The following is a 17,196-nucleotide window of genomic DNA, read 5'->3' as shown; positions in this document are numbered from 1 at the left end:
CCCTCACATATGCCTAACCAGGATAAAATAAAACTGGACTATTTTAATTTAAACTTTGTTTTGATATGTATAGAAAGTAATAACACAAAACAAGTGCAAGTAAAAAGTTCAAAATGCAGTCAACAAACCCATCAATCATCTGATTTGACAACACCTTGATGAGAAGAGGTGGGTTTCCCCAAAATTTATAAATAAAACGATATTTCCTACTGGTAAATCTAATTTTAATTCTGGTTCTTGTAGAGGTCAGTAATTACGTCAATATGGGTACTTACATAGTGGTGTAAGTCTACTTCATGTGCCCAATGTCACAGAATAATAACCCTTCACCCAGCGTGCCTTATATCTAAGTACTTACTACATAATAATACCTGGTCTATCTCTTTTTGAAGTAATTATTTAAGAAGTCACTAATCAAATTCAAATGTATCTATCTGGTCTATCTATTTATGCAAGTCACATTGCGGGATTTGATGGTAATGAGTTGAAGCTTCGATCATATATGATCGAAGAGTTGAAGGCACAAATGCTATCAAATCAAAAGTAAAGTTATTCTTATTTTTGTGCACATTAATAATTATATTTTTTTATTTTTTTGCATTGCTATTAACGACGCTGTACCTACCTTCGTTTAGTAAATACTAGCTGTTCCCGCGCGCTTCGCTTCGCCTTAAAAAGTTTTCCCGTGGGAATTCCGGGATAAAAAGTAGCCTATGTTCTTTCCCAGGGTCTAGACCGTATATATATATACCAAATTTCATTCAAATCCGTCCAGTAGTTTAGGCGTGAAAGAGTAACAGACAGACAGACAGACAGACAGACAGTTACTTTCGCATTTATAATATTAAGTTAGGATTAGGATTAATGCTAAACCCTTTTCGATACATCACACAATTTAGTTTCCTTCTATACGTTTAGGTAGATATTATTTATGTGTTGAATCCGTGTATTATAATATTTTCTTTGTTTCTTTCTAATTGAATATTCATCATCACAACCCATCACGTCCTCAGTGCTGGGGCACAGGTTTCCTCCATTGAAAAATGGGTTTATTTTTCTTAAATAACAAAAAAAAAACTTGGCTTTACCAGGCTCATAGACCTTGTACGACACCTCATACGACCCGTCTTTCTTATCTTTAAAGTCGATCCATAATCTGTCTTTCCTTCCAATTTAATATAAAAAAAAAACAAACAAAAACACTCACCAGGCTCATCGACCTTGTAAGACACGTCGCAAGACCCATCCTTCCTGTCCTTAAAGTCGATCTCGGCTTTACTAGGCCCCTCCAGGGATATGGCCAGCTGGCCAGCCCCGGCCTCTCGGGTCCACACGTTGAACTCGTTGAACCGCCCGGCCTCGCCTCGCTCCAGCCCGGTGCCTCCAGCCTTCACCAGGTGGGCGCCGGAGTCGCGGAGAGGGCCTACCGTGAACTGGAAGGGGGAGCCTGTGGAAGGGGGTAAGGTTATAGTAATAAAAATGGGTAGGGCTACCAGTGCCAATTGGCGACCTAATAGATCTATTGTGACTCCCACTGCGGAGTCAAATCTCACTCTCCAGGTCCAGGTATTTTTTAAACCTAATGGAATGAAGCGTGTAGGGTTAAGTGGTTGGAGACTCGTGTTGTGTGATAAAAGATAGGGATAGTTTCTGTACAAGGGCCGCTGCCGCTGTCATATAGGATAGCTCCTATATTTTACAATGTACACTAAAAAGCAATTAAAAAGTCCCAGTGACATATGGAAAAGAACTGGCAAGTGGAACTTTTTCATTGCATGCGAGTGTATAACTACGTTTTCAGCTACAACCCACGCGAGTTAACATGGCACCTGACCGAAAAGACCCAGGGGTCAAGCAGGGTACCACAAAGCTTCTTAATGTGACACTCGCGTGAGTTATATAACAAGCCTCACCAGGAATATGTATCTCCCGGTATTTCACGGACACGGTGTGCACGCCGAGCTCCTTGGGCACGAAGTGCACGGAGTAGAGCCCGTCCTCCACCTCCTGGATCTCGGCCCAGAGGGAGACAGACACGCACGCCTACTACACCTTGCAAAATATAGGAAGAATCCTACTATGACAGCGGTTTTCTGGCTCTCCCTCAGATCTTCAGGGTGTTTCCGGGAGGTCACAAGTAACCTATGTCGCTTACTGGCTTTCTGGCGTGAGCTTGGGTGGCTTAATAGCTGATCATCCCATAGATCTCCTGGGTCTCTCCGGGAAGTCACAAGTAACCAAGTTCGTTTACTGGCTCTCTCGCGTGAGCTTGGGTATAATAGCCCTAAGAGGCTCAATGCGGTAAATCAGCTTGCTACGATAGACAGATAGATAGGGTTCTGCCAAGCTTAACAGCTGACAATTAAGGCTTACCAGGAATATGTATCTCCCGGTACTTCACAGACACGGTGTGCACGCCGAGCTCCTTGGGCACAAAGTGCACGGAGTAGAGCCCGTCCTCCACTTCCTGGATCTCGGCCCAGAGGGAGACAGTCACGCACGCCAACTACACCTTGCAAAATGTAGGACGAACCCTATATGACAGCGATTTTCAAGAGAAATCAACTTTATTCTCCAGGCACAAGCATCTGTCAAACTTCTTGCTTTCCCTCAGATCTTCGGGGTCTCTCCGGGAAGTCATAAGTAACCAAGGTTTTTTGGCTGGTTAACTGGCTTCTTAGCATGAGCTTGGGTGGCTTAATAGCTAGACATCCCCTAGGTCTTTCACGCCTATACTGGTCTACCTTAGAGGCTAAATGTGGAAAATCTGCTCTCCACGATATATAGGATTCTTCCTATATTTTACAAAGTACCCTCATTACAAAAGATGCCTCACCAGGAATATGTATCTCCCGGTATTTCACAGACACGGTGTGCACGCCGAGCTCCTTGGGCACGAAGTGCACGGAGTAGAGCCCGTCCTCCACCTCCTGGATCTCTGCGTCCTCGGAGACTCCGCCAGGGCTGGTGACGGTTGCTGCCAGGTCGAAGGATGTGATGCCTGGGGAAAAAAGAGCATTGAATGTACAGAGGTTCAATCTGGGTTAACTTGGCAACTGGCTCATAAAGCCAGCTACGGTACCACTAACACATTATCAATTAACAATGCTTAAACAGCATCGCTTATCTGTCTAACATCTAAATAAATAAAATAAAGTAAAATCTGTCAGATTCATACAAGTTATGTCAGATTATACACATAATCAATACTGCTTCGATTGTGATTACTTGGGTAATACTAATAGCATAGAACAACGCAAAAAAGAGTTTCAACATCTCGGGTAGAGCCAAACTCACTGAACTTTATACGCTCATCCACAACATGAATCATTTCTGTTTCAGACATTACTCGTATGCTATAATTACCCTTCTATGTCCTAATAGACCTATCCAAACTTTTATTTATAAATTAACATACTCAAATTCATGGTCTCTTCGAGAACCTCTGATTATTGTAGCAGACCTTTGACTACACAGGCACCTTCTGTGTCTACCCCACGAGGAACTACACTACTCACCTGGCATCTTGAAGGTGAGCTTGCAGTTGGTGCCGACCTCGGTGAGCGGCGCCTGCTCGCGCTGCCGCTGGATCTTCTCGCGCTGCCGGTTGCTGCCCTCGCCTGACACCTGGTGGAGGAAAGGGGAATGAGATTGGTTCGTTGTGAAAAATGTAAATGGCGTAAGAGAAAAAGTAGACAGGTCATATACGACGATAAAAATCTCTTGTTAAGCTCTAATGTTTGTCACCGAAACCCACACAAGAAGACCATAATGATGACCTTGATAATAAAGGGTGCTGGATGACCCTTCACGATTCTGATGTAGTCTACAAACTTGAGGACGACCACCAGATCCAGAAATATAAGACATAAGTAGCATGGTTATTATGTAACTTCATTGTCTTCCATCAGGCGACACCAAGGATCAATAGGATATCAGTGAAAACCGCTGATGGTTAGGTCACAACTCTGCTACCTACCTTGACAGTGAAAGGAGACCCCTCCACATGATGGTCGGCGAACTTGAGGTTGACGATGTAGTAGCCGGGCTCCGTGGGCTTGTAGCTGATGGCGAGCACGCCGTCCTTGCTGTCTGCGCACTGGATCTCCGCCTTGCTGGGGCCTGGGGGAAGGAGATAAGATAAGATTTATACAAATGGATGAACAATCTTTTGTTGTTAAAATTTTCACAATGTTAACCTTTTCGTAGTTTTCTAGCTGGACGTTAGCTGCACTTTCACTTGTAGATCCTGCGCAAGGCTTTGCCGCTCCCTTATAGGATTATACGTATAGCCACGAAAAATCTTGTACGAGACACTAATTAAATCGTCTGTCATGTCACGTACAAGGCCCATGATGATGGATGGACCATCTTAACGCCAACTGCTGGGATGTCTTCCGAACATGGTCTGGAAGGCCGAGGATAGAGTGTTGTGACGCTTATTGGGAGAGGGCCTTATGTCGAGCAGTGGATGATTAGGCAAGATCTTTAATCACCTTCTTTTTCTACGGCGAGGCATGTGATGTGAATTTTAGTGTAAATTTATGGGGGCTGAATATTTGGATTGTTATGCTCCTTTTTTAACACTTTATAGTAACAGCAATATGTGGTGTGGGCTTTATCTAGCACGCGGTCATCTGACCGCAATCTAGGCAGAACCTGTATAGATGTCAGCTACTGACCTTCAATAGACAGCGAGAGTCCTCCGTAACCCGCGTTCTTGGTGTCCACAGTGAAGGTGTTGTCAGCGTGAGTCTTGCCTTCCTTCAGCGCGTCGCCGGCCACCTGAAATATATCATTAGGATTACATGATTTAACTTCTAATATTATATGTATAGTGGTTGTGTGAAGATTCTGGGGTTTTAATTGGTCACGTGGCTTTTTCCTTTGGTAGTACAAAAGTTGTTCAGAATGCCGAGCTGAGTCATCTCCTTTCGAGTTACTATTCCACTTTTGGATGAGCCTCTACAAGATAGAGTTGGTTGACAATGGGCAGCCTGTGACTAATAGCCCATCTGACTGGATCGTCCACTCCAAACAATCCTCAACACACAAAGACTTTAGACCAAAAGAGTACTCACCAGAACCTTCTTAGCGTCTCCAACCTCAGCATCCTGTACGGTAATATTGAAGGGTGAGTTCTGGATGTGGGTGCCCATCTTCTTCACGGACACGGTGTGCTGGCCAGCCTCACGGGGGGTGAAGCTGATGCCGATGTTGCCCGACGGCAGGTGCTTGAGGAAGCAGGGTTCCTCGAGGCCGGAGGGCGCCTGGAATGGAAAATTGAAATGAAAATAGTTTATTGTTCATAAGCATGAGATATAAGTATCATCACGTGAATGGTTGGTATGGAGGTGAGATGAAGAAATTCTTCCTCAAACCTCCTGTAGACTTACCGGTAGTGTTTATTTTATACATTACACAAAATAAATCTAATGAAGTTATGTAAAATGCAAAAACTCATAACGAAATCAATATGCTGCACCGGTTACTATGACGTTTACGTTACGTTGTAGATACAATTTTACCCAAATAATAATCTGATCTACTATAAACATTAAATTAAAATTAAAATTGCTGCTATGCATCAGTCTGCTGCTGTAGTATATAAGGAATCAATTTGGTACAAATTAATAAATCGCATGTAATAGAATAGTATAAAGAAGATGATGACCATGATAGTGCAGAAACATACCTGGATGGAGGCGTTAAGGCTGCGGATGTCGTTGTTGGTGATCTTGCCGGGCAGCGTGACCTCGCTGCACGAGCCCACCGAGATCTGGTTGCGCTTGCGACCCTCGCCCGTCACCTGGAGGGAAGAAGGTTTTAGGGGAAAAGAGTAAGAAACAAAAATATAATAATAAAGACATAATATTTTATACCTTAAAGGGGAATCAAATTAAATAGGTACTCTCTGTAGTTACTGTTGGAGAATACCTAAATTTTTACTATGTACTGTCATCATCAGTCTATTAGATAGCCTATGTACTGTATTGACATGAAAAATCCTACACTTTCCAAGTTTTGGAATAGACGAAGCTGAGAAATACGAGTTGTATTGCATTAGCTTAGCCTAACTATACCTTATTTGTACCTAAATAATCTTAAGGCTTCTTAGTAAAAAATCATATATGTATAGAGTGTTCACGTTCTAATAACTCACCCAGTGTGAACCTATATGTAATTAAACCTAAGGTTCAAGACTCACCACAATATGCAGAGTTGACTAAGCCATCAAGATTACTTCACAAAATGAGCAGTCTTTTTTTCACCGACCGAGCAAAGCTACCCTCATACATTTTATTTGACATACCGCCGCTAATGGAATGTGAAATTAATACCAATTTAAAATACCTACTAGTTACGCCATCTATCGGTTACGCAACACTCTTCAACTACCGTACCACTATCGAACGATATACCAACCTATTAATTGATAAACAGTGATAAACAGCGATGGCAATCTGTATTAAACATCTGTCAGATCCATACTGGTTATGTCAACGCTGTTTAAAAGTAAGCTTCCACCTTCCGGCATCGTACGCAACGGACGTATCGTATTCACCTTCTCTTTGTTTAGAAATTCACACAAATGCTTCTTCAACCCATCGGCATTGCCGACGCTGTTTCTCCATACATTTATTTATGAAAATCCGTTTGGACCGATACCGATAGGTGGACGCCATAAAAGAGCATAACACTTTGATGAAGCAGAGCTTCAAAATCTCTCATACCTTGGCGGTGTACGGAGAGCCCTTGATGTGTTTGTCTGCGAATCTGACGGAGACCTTGTACTCTCCGGGAGCCGTGGGCAGGTACTGCACTGCCACTGTGCCGTCCTTGTTGTCATGGCATGTTATCTGGAAACAGGAGGCCATGATCATCAGGTCATTGGTTCATATAAAACTATTGGGTAGTAAGTCTTGCAAGACGCGGCTGGTTATTGAAGAAATTAGGTTTTGATGTCCAAGCCGAAGCGTAGAGTGGGATACATAAAACAAAAAATAATAATTATATAGTGGAAATGACACAATAAAAGCGATCGCTTCCAGGAAACCTTTGGCTGGGAGAATTACTTAGAATATGAGATGAGGAATGCGTGCAAATAGCGCGTAATAATCCTGAATATTCATCGATTCTTCAGATCTACAAATCCATATTTTTCTTTCTTAATTTGTATGTAATTATATGTTTTCCTCACCTCAGCCTTGCTAGGTCCCTCAACGGACATGCTCAGCCCGCCGGCGCCAGCTCCCTTGGTGCTGATGCTGAAGAGACTGGGCTCGCCGCTGACGCCGCTCTGCAGGCCGGGGCCGTACGCCGTCACGAACCCGGACGCGATGGAGTCCACGTGGAACTTGTAGGGGGACCCTGGAGAGAGAGAGGGGGAGGTGAGGGTAACGAATATTTTTTTTGTGGTTGTCTACAGTGAAATTATTGTTACATATCGCTGTGTGTGGCAATAGCTAGCCATGTAGGCACTCACGGATGTGCCCGATAGATCTGTTTGACAGGTTAAAAAAATATCTGGTCGATGTGCCTTTTTTTTTTTTTTTTTTTTTATTATTTATTTATTCATAGGAAAACTTACAGCTAAATATTATACATAAGAAATTTCGATTAATAATACATAGCCAATTAAAAGTTTTCACACATATGTTAGTAAAAATAAGTAGAAATAAGTTCTTATTGAGCAAAAATACAGCTCGCACAAATTATTCGCTCAACAAAACAGATGAGCTAAAACTCTCCGTAAAACTATAGTTAATTAATCCTACTTGGCTACAAAATAAATCTAAATCAACATTTGCATTTGACAACTTGTTAAAACCGCTGGATGCTCTCAGAAGAAATGAGTTCTGCCTATAATTGGTGCGAGCAAATGGTACATATAGGAGGACAGACTTACGCAAACTTCTAAGGGGTATTGACAGATGTATCTTTTGAAGCAGTTCCGGGCAGTCAATTTTGCTCTGTGCTATCTTGACGAGACATTCTTTTGTAACATACATGTTTTCAGTTTTACCCGCCAGGTAAATGTGTTCACCATAATATGATGGTGTTTATCAGTGAGAATAAGTTCTATTAATACATGCTCATAAAAAACTAGATATCAACAATTACGAAAAATAAGAATACAGCATGATACAGGAAAATAACGGCCATGATTATCATAACCATTATACCAATCCTTCAACGCTTGCAACTGTAACAAACAGGCATTGCAACGATCATCTCGATGTAAGCACCGTTTGATACACGAGCGCAGACGCTCCAGTTGACGGATGAAATAATTTAGACGTCCACTTCACAATAAATCAACACCTGGCTGGCATCTGCTTTAATTTCGCACAAAGTAATGTCTCATTCCTCCAGCACTATTAGTTAAAAGCGTCACGCGAACTACGCATTTAACAGCGCCAATGTCAAACCAGAATCAAACGATGTAACAAGAATAATCTGGCAAATTGCGGGCTGGAGCTAATTTTTAATCAACAAAACTCCAGTCAGAATGTGGCGTGACGTCGTTAGCATCCGTGAATCAAAATATTGTCATTAAACTCCAGACTTTATTGGACGAAGGGTGTGGAAGATCGCATTCCAAAAATATCAGCGCACCTGTCACTTGTGTAACCTAGACGACCTTACAGCGGAATCCGAGTTTCCAGAATTGACATAGGAAATATAAAATGGCAGATTTGGACTAGATACTGAAATAGATCTTTTGCTTGCTGCGATTGCTCTGTTACTTTCGTCGCTACAACTATTTCGCTTTGACCCGCGCAGTTGCGGCGAATGTCATACTTTACGATCAGATTTCCAGCATTGCTTTTAGATCTGGCAATAAAGTGTGTCTTGTCAACAATTCTGGGAGATGTAAAGCTTTTCACTACAGTTTCTCAAAACTATAAACTAATAGATGAAGGGAAGCTAACTGGATCTTTGACGTGTGAATTACTTCACAACTTGTTTATGTGTCCAAAGGATTGTTGGTATGAATGCAACATTTGTAACAGTGACTTTAACTAGTTGCAATTCAGTGTTTTTTCCTTTTCTCTCACTGTAATTACTTTACAGGTGTTGCAAAAGTGGCATAGTAAGACAACAGGAGTGGTTCAGGATGTCATTCTGGACATTTGAGAAAAGTAATCTACTCTCGAAGTCCTTACAGATTATATGCGAAACTAAAATAGTTTCGGCAATTTAAAAAAAAATTGTACGTATAAAACATGTATATCTCATAAGGACCTGAGTCAGGAAGACCCCCTTTTGGCTTACACTCTGTAGATGTTAGTCGCAGCTTTATCAACGAGAAATACTTAATAAGTTACCTTGTACATGTTCTCCATTGTATTTGACAAGGAGCTCGTGGACTCCTTCCTCCCTCGGCTCGTACTTGATGCTGACGGTACCATCGCGGTTGTCCTCGATGACTGGCTTGTCGACGCTACCGCTGGGCATCTTTACTTCCGCTGGAATAACAAAAGACTTCAGTTTATTACGAGTATCAAATGATTTTTGCTGGCAAATTGGATACAATCATAATTTAATTTATTTGATTCTGGAAGGATTTGTGCTTTGTCGTTTTAAAGGTTAACCTTTAAAACCTTTAACATTAGGAGTGCCTACTGACTAAGGTACACAATAAAATTATACATGACATTATGTGATACGGATATAAATCATCATACCATGCTAGATTTAGTGTCTTGTTATTTTGTACTGTAACTGTTATCATTAATCTAAATAAAGACCTTTGAAAAGTAAGAACCATGCTTGCAATCATGGGTGGGGTGTGGGTAGGAACATAAAATATGAACTAAGAGGAAATATACAAGTCAGTTGAAGATAAATGTATGAATCTATCTGTCTATCTATCAGTTTAACTTTTAAAACAATACTGAAGATAGTAATAAAATGTACCTACAAGATAGAGTACAAAATGAAAAAGAGAGCATAATTAACAAAATTCTAGTAACAGAACCCTGACTCCATAAACAACAAACCTTTTCTAGTGTCAATGTTGTAGATAGTCAAGAATGTGATGGGCGTGAACTCCAAACCGAGACCAGTTCGGTTGAACTTGATTTTGTGCACGTCGGAGTAGACCACCGGGGTCTCCTGTTTGTCTCGCTCTGAGACAGAGAAGTATTTCTTGAAGTCGTCGAAGTAGACGGTGGTGATCTCGGGCCAGTCTACCTCCTTCTCATTTTCGCCACCGATAATCGAGTTCCACAGCCCACTCATAAAGGCCATTTATTTAGTTTTCCTCTTCAGTTTATCTTTAAGAATTCTCGTGTCAAATATTGGATGTGTTTACTGTGCAGTGTGGCGTTTTGTCTGTGTTGTCCATTTAGTGTTGTATGGTTTTAGGTTCTAATTGGCTTTCTGGATTATCGATTGCTATAGGTTAAGGTGAGTGTGAAACAAATGCGTTGGAGTGTGTCTCTCAAAATTTATCAAGATCAGGTGAGCCGTGATGTATGTTTTATCTTGTATAAATCTTGGAAGAACACCCCTAAACTGATTTATTATAGGAGATTTGGCTCAAAGATGTTAACTTATATAATTATTTATACGTGAAACTTGGCCTATTTCGTGTGCGTCTGACTCATCTTACTATGTAGTTTTCTTTACGCAATATTTCGGCAGCAATGCCGTGTTTGCTTTGATTCATCGAAGATTAAAAATATGATATCAACAGCTGCTTGATTCCCGCCCACACGTGATTTCGTTTATATTTACGATAATTTTTCACATATATTTTAACGACAATCCTATTTTACGGCAGCCCTATGCTCTTGGTCATCGGGAATATGAATACTATTCATGTTGACTTTAATTTCTTTGAAAGATATATATTTATCCGTCATTTTAATATTTGCATTTTATTTGACCACGCCTTGTGGTACGCGTATTAACAGATCATAGATCTTCTGAAGTTTAAAATGTAAAATAACATATAAAATATTGTATAGTCTGGCATTTTTATTGGAGCTTTCTTGTACAAGATCCCTTTAATCGCAGTTTGCCAGAAATATGCTGTTATGTAGATAATTAACCCGTCAGAGCGTCGTAAACTTTACGGTCAAATGTGACGTCATATTTTTTAATATTTTCAATGTGTAGTGGAGTGTATGGGAAAGCTCTCTGTCTTCCTTCCATTTTAGAGATCATGCTGGATAATAACTTCTGGATAGTTGAGCATTTTTATGAAATGAAATGTTTAAGGTATTAGCTACACTGTGCCTTGTTCTAACTTGAAACTTAAAGAATTATCTTATCAGGATTACCTGTCTTTCAAAAAATTTCAAGAATTTTCTGCAGATGAAAAAAGAAAACATACATTTTACAATATGTTAAAAAAAAACTGTGCTAAAAGTACTGTTAAAAATACGAGCATTACAAGCAACTAGTAACCAACTTTTTCTGTTGCATACTTTAAATTTATGCTTTTGTTTTTCACGAACAAAAAGTATTTTTCTCCTACTAATTTAATATTTTCAAGGCCAATTTCAAGATACCCTAGACTATTGCTGACACATAATGATCATAAACCATCAAACCTGAATCTTTTTCAGTACTTAAAGTTCAGGCAATGGTCCAAAAAAAATGCGTTAACATTTTCTGGCTTCTGTAATAAATTTGGAAACCACATTCTAGTGATAATAGTGTCAAATGTTGTTGGCCACTGGTCGCGGTGGCGCTTGTCAGATGTTTGATGATTAATAAAAGTTACAATGTGTTTTGTGTCCTTTGTCTTGCCAGTTTAGTTAGAGATTTGTCAAACGAATTCGTCATCTCTAGGTAGAATTTCGATGTTGTTTAAATTAAGTTCATCATCATTATTTATCAGTTCTTGGCCTAGTACGGGCTGTGTGTACATATTATTATTACTACCCAACTATAGTACCCTACGTCATATTTGCTGGAAAACCGATGCCATCAGCTTTTCGCAGATATAACCCAGGGTAAACGTTTATGAACCACGAATGATTACCAAGTTCACGAACAGGGAAACGGTTTCAGCCTGCTGGATCAACAACCTTCGACAGGTAGCCTGTAGTGGTTGAATGACTATCATCATCATCATCCACTGCTGGACATAGGCCTCTCTCAAGGAGCGCCACAACACTCGGTCCTCGGCCTTCCTCATCCAACCACTACCGGCTACCCGCCTAAGGTCGTCAGTCCAGCGGGCAGGAGGGCGTCCCACGCTGCGTTTGCCTGTTCCTGGTCTCCACTCGAGAACCCAAGGATGGCCGAGGACAGAGTATAGCGGCGCTCTTTGTTGCGCTCCGGCGGTAGAGGGTTATAAAGACTAGGATTATTATTTTTTCATGCATTTTTGGTCTCTTTCGTCATCCACCAACCACAATCTTTTATGACTGCTAGACATCCGTTCCGAAACTAGCTATTATTTCTTCAGACTTCATTACTTGTCGTTGTAATTAGGCATGAAATATAGGTTTTAAAAACGCTTTGAAATGCGCGACGGATTTAAATTTGCAGATTAAAAAAACAAATGTATCTCCGGGTACATCGTCTTGTGACACAATTCTGAGTTTTATGCAGAATAGTTTTGGTAGAATAAATTGAAATAATTCTGTGAAGTTATCGTATGGTAAGTATGTTTCAGGGAGTTCCAAAAGTGTTAACTCACTCTAAAAGGTGCCAGTGGGAAAGGCACCAAATTACTCCTTAACGGAAAAGGCTAGCTTAATGACGCCGTCTGCAATATTGAAGTACATTTATCAGCGCATCAGAATATAACCAACATAAAAAGTAAATATTAAAGTCAAAATTTAAATTAAATATTTTAAAAATTGGGGCTATTATTTGTATTAAAATTCACACTCGGATACTGGTTTCGCTTGCCGCTACACTATGTAAGAATTACAGGATTACAGTCAAGAGATTGATGATGATTATGATGATCTTACACCCACATATTGTTTTTCAGTACTTTTACGACTTAACCTGGCATTTTTCACGCGACTTTTATCGCTACGAATTCTCGACTAAAACTAAAACTACAACGTCACTTGCATGTTATAAATCCTATCTTTTGAAGTGACACTAAATAGCTCTCGTATGAATTATTTTATTTATCAAAGTTATTTACTGTCAGGCGGCGGCAAACAATTTGTAGAACGTAATATTGTTGTCAATTGTACGTATCCGAAACTTTGATATCTTTGTGTGTAATATGTGGATTGAGATGAATTGTTGCGGTCATTTATATGTCTGTCTGCAGTATTCATTCTCTCCATCGAATCGTTAATATTTTGTATGGCTTTTTGGAATTCATAAGTGTATTAAATGCCTAAATATTTAGCTGCTTGTATATGTGACGAATACCATAGGTTATAAGGGTTCCGTTTTACCCTAAAACAATTGTCTGCCTAACCCTTACAAAATTACTTTATACATCATTTTTGTCCAAGAAATCTTCTAGTCATAGTAAGGTTAAATACCTATACCAACTTTTAACCCATTTGTAATATTTATGACTAGCTCATCTAATCCGCCTTACCTACAAACGTTCGCAGTAATCTTAAAATAGGTAGTTTTAAAATAAATAGATTCACTTAATTATAATTTTGTGTAAAATATCATGATGCAGAGCGGTCCAGCTGTCGGGCTCGACTATACAGGATGTTCTTAGTTTGTTTACCACGAAAAAATACATTAAATGGATAAAGCTGTCGAAATATTTACTTTACCGTTCGGTAAACAGAATCATCAGTTCGTCATTAAGTGCTTAATAGTCATTTAGTTTATGCAAGCAAAATTTGGTTGCGTGTGGATTAAAAACAAGATAATTATTTATAAAATCAGCATCTTAATTTAACGTTACCCGCAAAAACTATAAAACTATGTGATGTGGCTTTGCATAAAAGTGGATGCATCATTAATATGATTATGTATTAACATGCTCAGTTCGTTCGAGATTGTAATTGATGTGTTTACTTACCGGTAATAAAACTACAAAGTAGATAGAATTAGATTTGTGACCTAGATACCATTAGAAAATGAAAAAAATCGTTACACAACAAAATTTATATAATTTATGTTAATTAAAATTATTAAAGTATTTTCTTTTAATGCACTCTGCTCTCTGCTCTCTTACACTGTTTTTGAAGAGCATGCCGATTAGATCAAGCACGCGGGATTGCTCCGCACGCGTTCATACAACAATTCATTGTAACGCGTGGAATATGCACGCGAGACGCGGGAAAATAGCGTACCATCCCGCGTGCGTGATGAAATTGGCATTAATTTAATTCAGAAGCAATTTGCTTATCTGTTGATGCAGATGATAGATGGAAACGCATTGACATCAAGTATGGAAAGTTAATACACTGCAGGAGGGTTTACTCTCTAAATCGACGAACATTCGATTTAAAGGCATTAATTTTCCTGTTCCAATGAAGGCGATGGTACTGCTATCTCATTATTATCATGATTGAAACCATACAATCTTAACGAAGAAAGTTTAAAAATGTAGATAATTTATCGTAATATTTAATGTATGGAACAACACACCTGTTATAAAATCAGACGATATTCAAGTTTTCTTTAATAAACGTCTGTGTAAATTTACAATGTTCATGTTTCAACATCGCGTATAACAACGTAATTCATGTTTTTATATGTTTGTTTGCGTGAAGCTCGGAGCGTAGCGCTGACTCATGATAAACAGTTTTTCATACGATATGTACATTGTACAAGGTACTTACAAAATGATCCAACATTATTCGCATATTTCTGATGGCGGCAGTACATATACACAGCCCCTAGTACGGGTAATTTACGAAAACGAAAAGTTTAGGTTTTCTAATGTCATCTGCAAACGTTATCTGTCAAAATATTCATGGTAATTTCCGCTAGAGTTTTACAGTTTCCGACAAACTTGTAGTCGACAGGAGTATTTCTCTAGCTTATAAAAAGTCAACCAAATGAGAACTGAGAAGCTACCTACATTGTTTTGCTAGCATTTTTCAGTGCGCATAGACGTAATACCTATGTATTACGGTTACTTTTTAAAAATAGTGTCAAACAATCTTGCACTTAGGTTTGAGCGTGTACCAAAACGCACGATAATTTTCCATTACCTGCTAGCTTACTACCCATAGATTAATATGCAGCATTGGTTATTTGTCTGACATCTATCAGATACATACAAATTATGACAGTTTTGACATATAAGCTGCATAAGGCTTGATGCTAACAAGCTGTAACTTCCATGCTTGGTACAAGTACCTCTTTAAAGGCAATCAAAATGTTCAACTTTCCTTAGCTTATTTTTAAGACAAAAAATAATCAGGCCTACTTACCTATTATAAATTAGAAATAATGAGCAGAGTTCATAGATATTTTAATGAAAATCGACAGTCAGTCTCGCAACATCCTGTATAGTTTACGTAAGCGGGGAGGATGGCGTTAATTCGGGAATCTGGAACGATCTCGCGATACGCGCATCACAGACTCACAAACCAGCGGGGTCACTCTACAATACTCTACATACACATGATCATCATCACATCACGACCCATCACGTCCCCACTGCTGGGGCACGGGTGTCCTTCCAATGAAGGAAGGGTTTTAGGCCTCGTCCACCACGCTGGCCTATTAGTACGGGTTGGTGGACCCTCTAATTATCATTATATACACGCACGAGCAATGAAAAAGTTCCACATACAAAATGACGACGCCATTTAGGGTTTGATGAAAATGTTAACTTGTTGAGTGGTACTAATGCGATGCGCTGTTATGTAATTAAGCTAGTTTTTCGCGTTTAGGAGTAATTTGGAGCTATTGTCACTGGAACTTTTCATTGCTCATAACTGTCTATGACGAAAAACGAAGTTTTAGAGCGCTGCTGCGCGAGCCACGACTCTATCTCGTTGCATTAAACGTGCCGATTGCACGACAGCTCTCGTTCGTTCGTTTTTCGTCAGTATAGAGTAACCCTTCAGAAATTATAACACGAGTTTTAATATTCTGTGGAAGCCAATTATTATTTCGGCTTTTTAATTCGTGCGCGTGGGCGCCTAATTCGCTGGTTGATCAATTTTAATCTGGCTTTGAGAGATTAATTGAAATATGGAAACGATTACTGAATTAAATTTATATGCGATGTGTAAAATATGTTTGGCTTGTTTAGGAAAATACCTTTGAAACTTTTCAAATCTGGTCAGTTTTCAAAAGCCAGTCAAATATGACAAAAAGTAATTTTGTTTTCCTAATTAACTCTATTTTGTGCCCCCACTTAGGATCCTATAATTGCGAAGTCAGACTCTATGCGTATAATATTAACTTCTGTAACAGCTACGGCTGGCTGAGTGTGAATGGGCCGTGACGGCCTAGTACTGTCACTTAGAATAAGTATTGGTGGCTCAACTGAATAGTGACAACCTGTTAACCGTCATAATTTTCAACCCGAATACAAAATGTAATGGTGGTGCTTGCAATACTTTCATATCCAGTTTTGCAGATGCCAACAATAATATAACATAATTTAATAACTTATTTATAATAAATTATATAATATATTATATCTACTAATGAAAAACTATCTACATCTAAAAATTATAATATCTATCTAAGTAGTACGTACTCCTTTGTCATCTGGTTTTAATGGTTTCCGTTTTTCAAGTTCCATCCATGAAATTGTTACTTTTATAGTTTTCGAGAAACTATCAAAATCTTTAAAATATATTTCTATGCTTGAACCAGATAAAACTGGAATCATTGCTATTTGCAACCCCCTAGCCCCTATAAGTAATTAAATCATTAAACATACATCTGAATTTTGGTAAGCACATTTTTGTCGTTCCTAAATTAGGTAATATTCTATATATTTTTTGGGCTTTTTTAACGACTACTACTATTATTTACACAATTTTTTTATTTAATTTACTTTGTACAACCACAAGATCTACTTATTTTTAGTAAAAGTAAATTATTTTATAACATTATCTCCTATTTTAGTCACTTCATGAACAATTTGTAAAAATGTGCAGTGTAAAATTGTGTAAAAAACAAAGAAATATCCCATACATCGCGCGCCATCCGCGTATTGCTACAACACAAACCAAATCTTGTTTTCTACAGAAACTATCACTAAGTCACTATCACACTGGCCACTCAGAAAAAAAGTTACAGAGCAAATTTTAAATCTGGAATTCC

The 17,196-nt window shown here is 39.1% G+C and overlaps 1 protein-coding gene across 1 annotated transcript in view; it reads right to left on the bottom strand.

The window, feature by feature from the left end:
- LOC105385518 (filamin-A) overlaps positions 1 to 17,196 on the bottom strand; it is a 29,753-nt gene extending 12,557 nt beyond the window's left edge. The window contains exons 1-12 of the mRNA XM_038110272.2: positions 17,068 to 17,196; positions 10,008 to 10,404; positions 9,333 to 9,473; positions 7,202 to 7,371; positions 6,735 to 6,860; positions 5,696 to 5,809; positions 5,082 to 5,270; positions 4,683 to 4,785; positions 3,980 to 4,122; positions 3,519 to 3,627; positions 2,837 to 3,001; positions 1,208 to 1,447 (exon numbers count right to left, since the gene is read on the bottom strand). Coding sequence (XP_037966200.2) covers positions 1,208 to 1,447; positions 2,837 to 3,001; positions 3,519 to 3,627; positions 3,980 to 4,122; positions 4,683 to 4,785; positions 5,082 to 5,270; positions 5,696 to 5,809; positions 6,735 to 6,860; positions 7,202 to 7,371; positions 9,333 to 9,473; positions 10,008 to 10,257 — 1,750 coding nt within the window. The 5' untranslated portion in view covers positions 10,258 to 10,404; positions 17,068 to 17,196. The remainder of the gene's footprint in view (positions 1 to 1,207; positions 1,448 to 2,836; positions 3,002 to 3,518; positions 3,628 to 3,979; positions 4,123 to 4,682; positions 4,786 to 5,081; positions 5,271 to 5,695; positions 5,810 to 6,734; positions 6,861 to 7,201; positions 7,372 to 9,332; positions 9,474 to 10,007; positions 10,405 to 17,067) is intronic.

Source organism: Plutella xylostella, chromosome 27 (genome assembly GCF_932276165.1).
Source record: "Plutella xylostella chromosome 27, ilPluXylo3.1, whole genome shotgun sequence".
NCBI classification, from domain to species: domain Eukaryota; kingdom Metazoa; phylum Arthropoda; class Insecta; order Lepidoptera; family Plutellidae; genus Plutella; species Plutella xylostella.
Note: the sequence above shows the minus strand (reverse complement) of the source record. Positions and strands in the feature narration are given on the sequence as shown.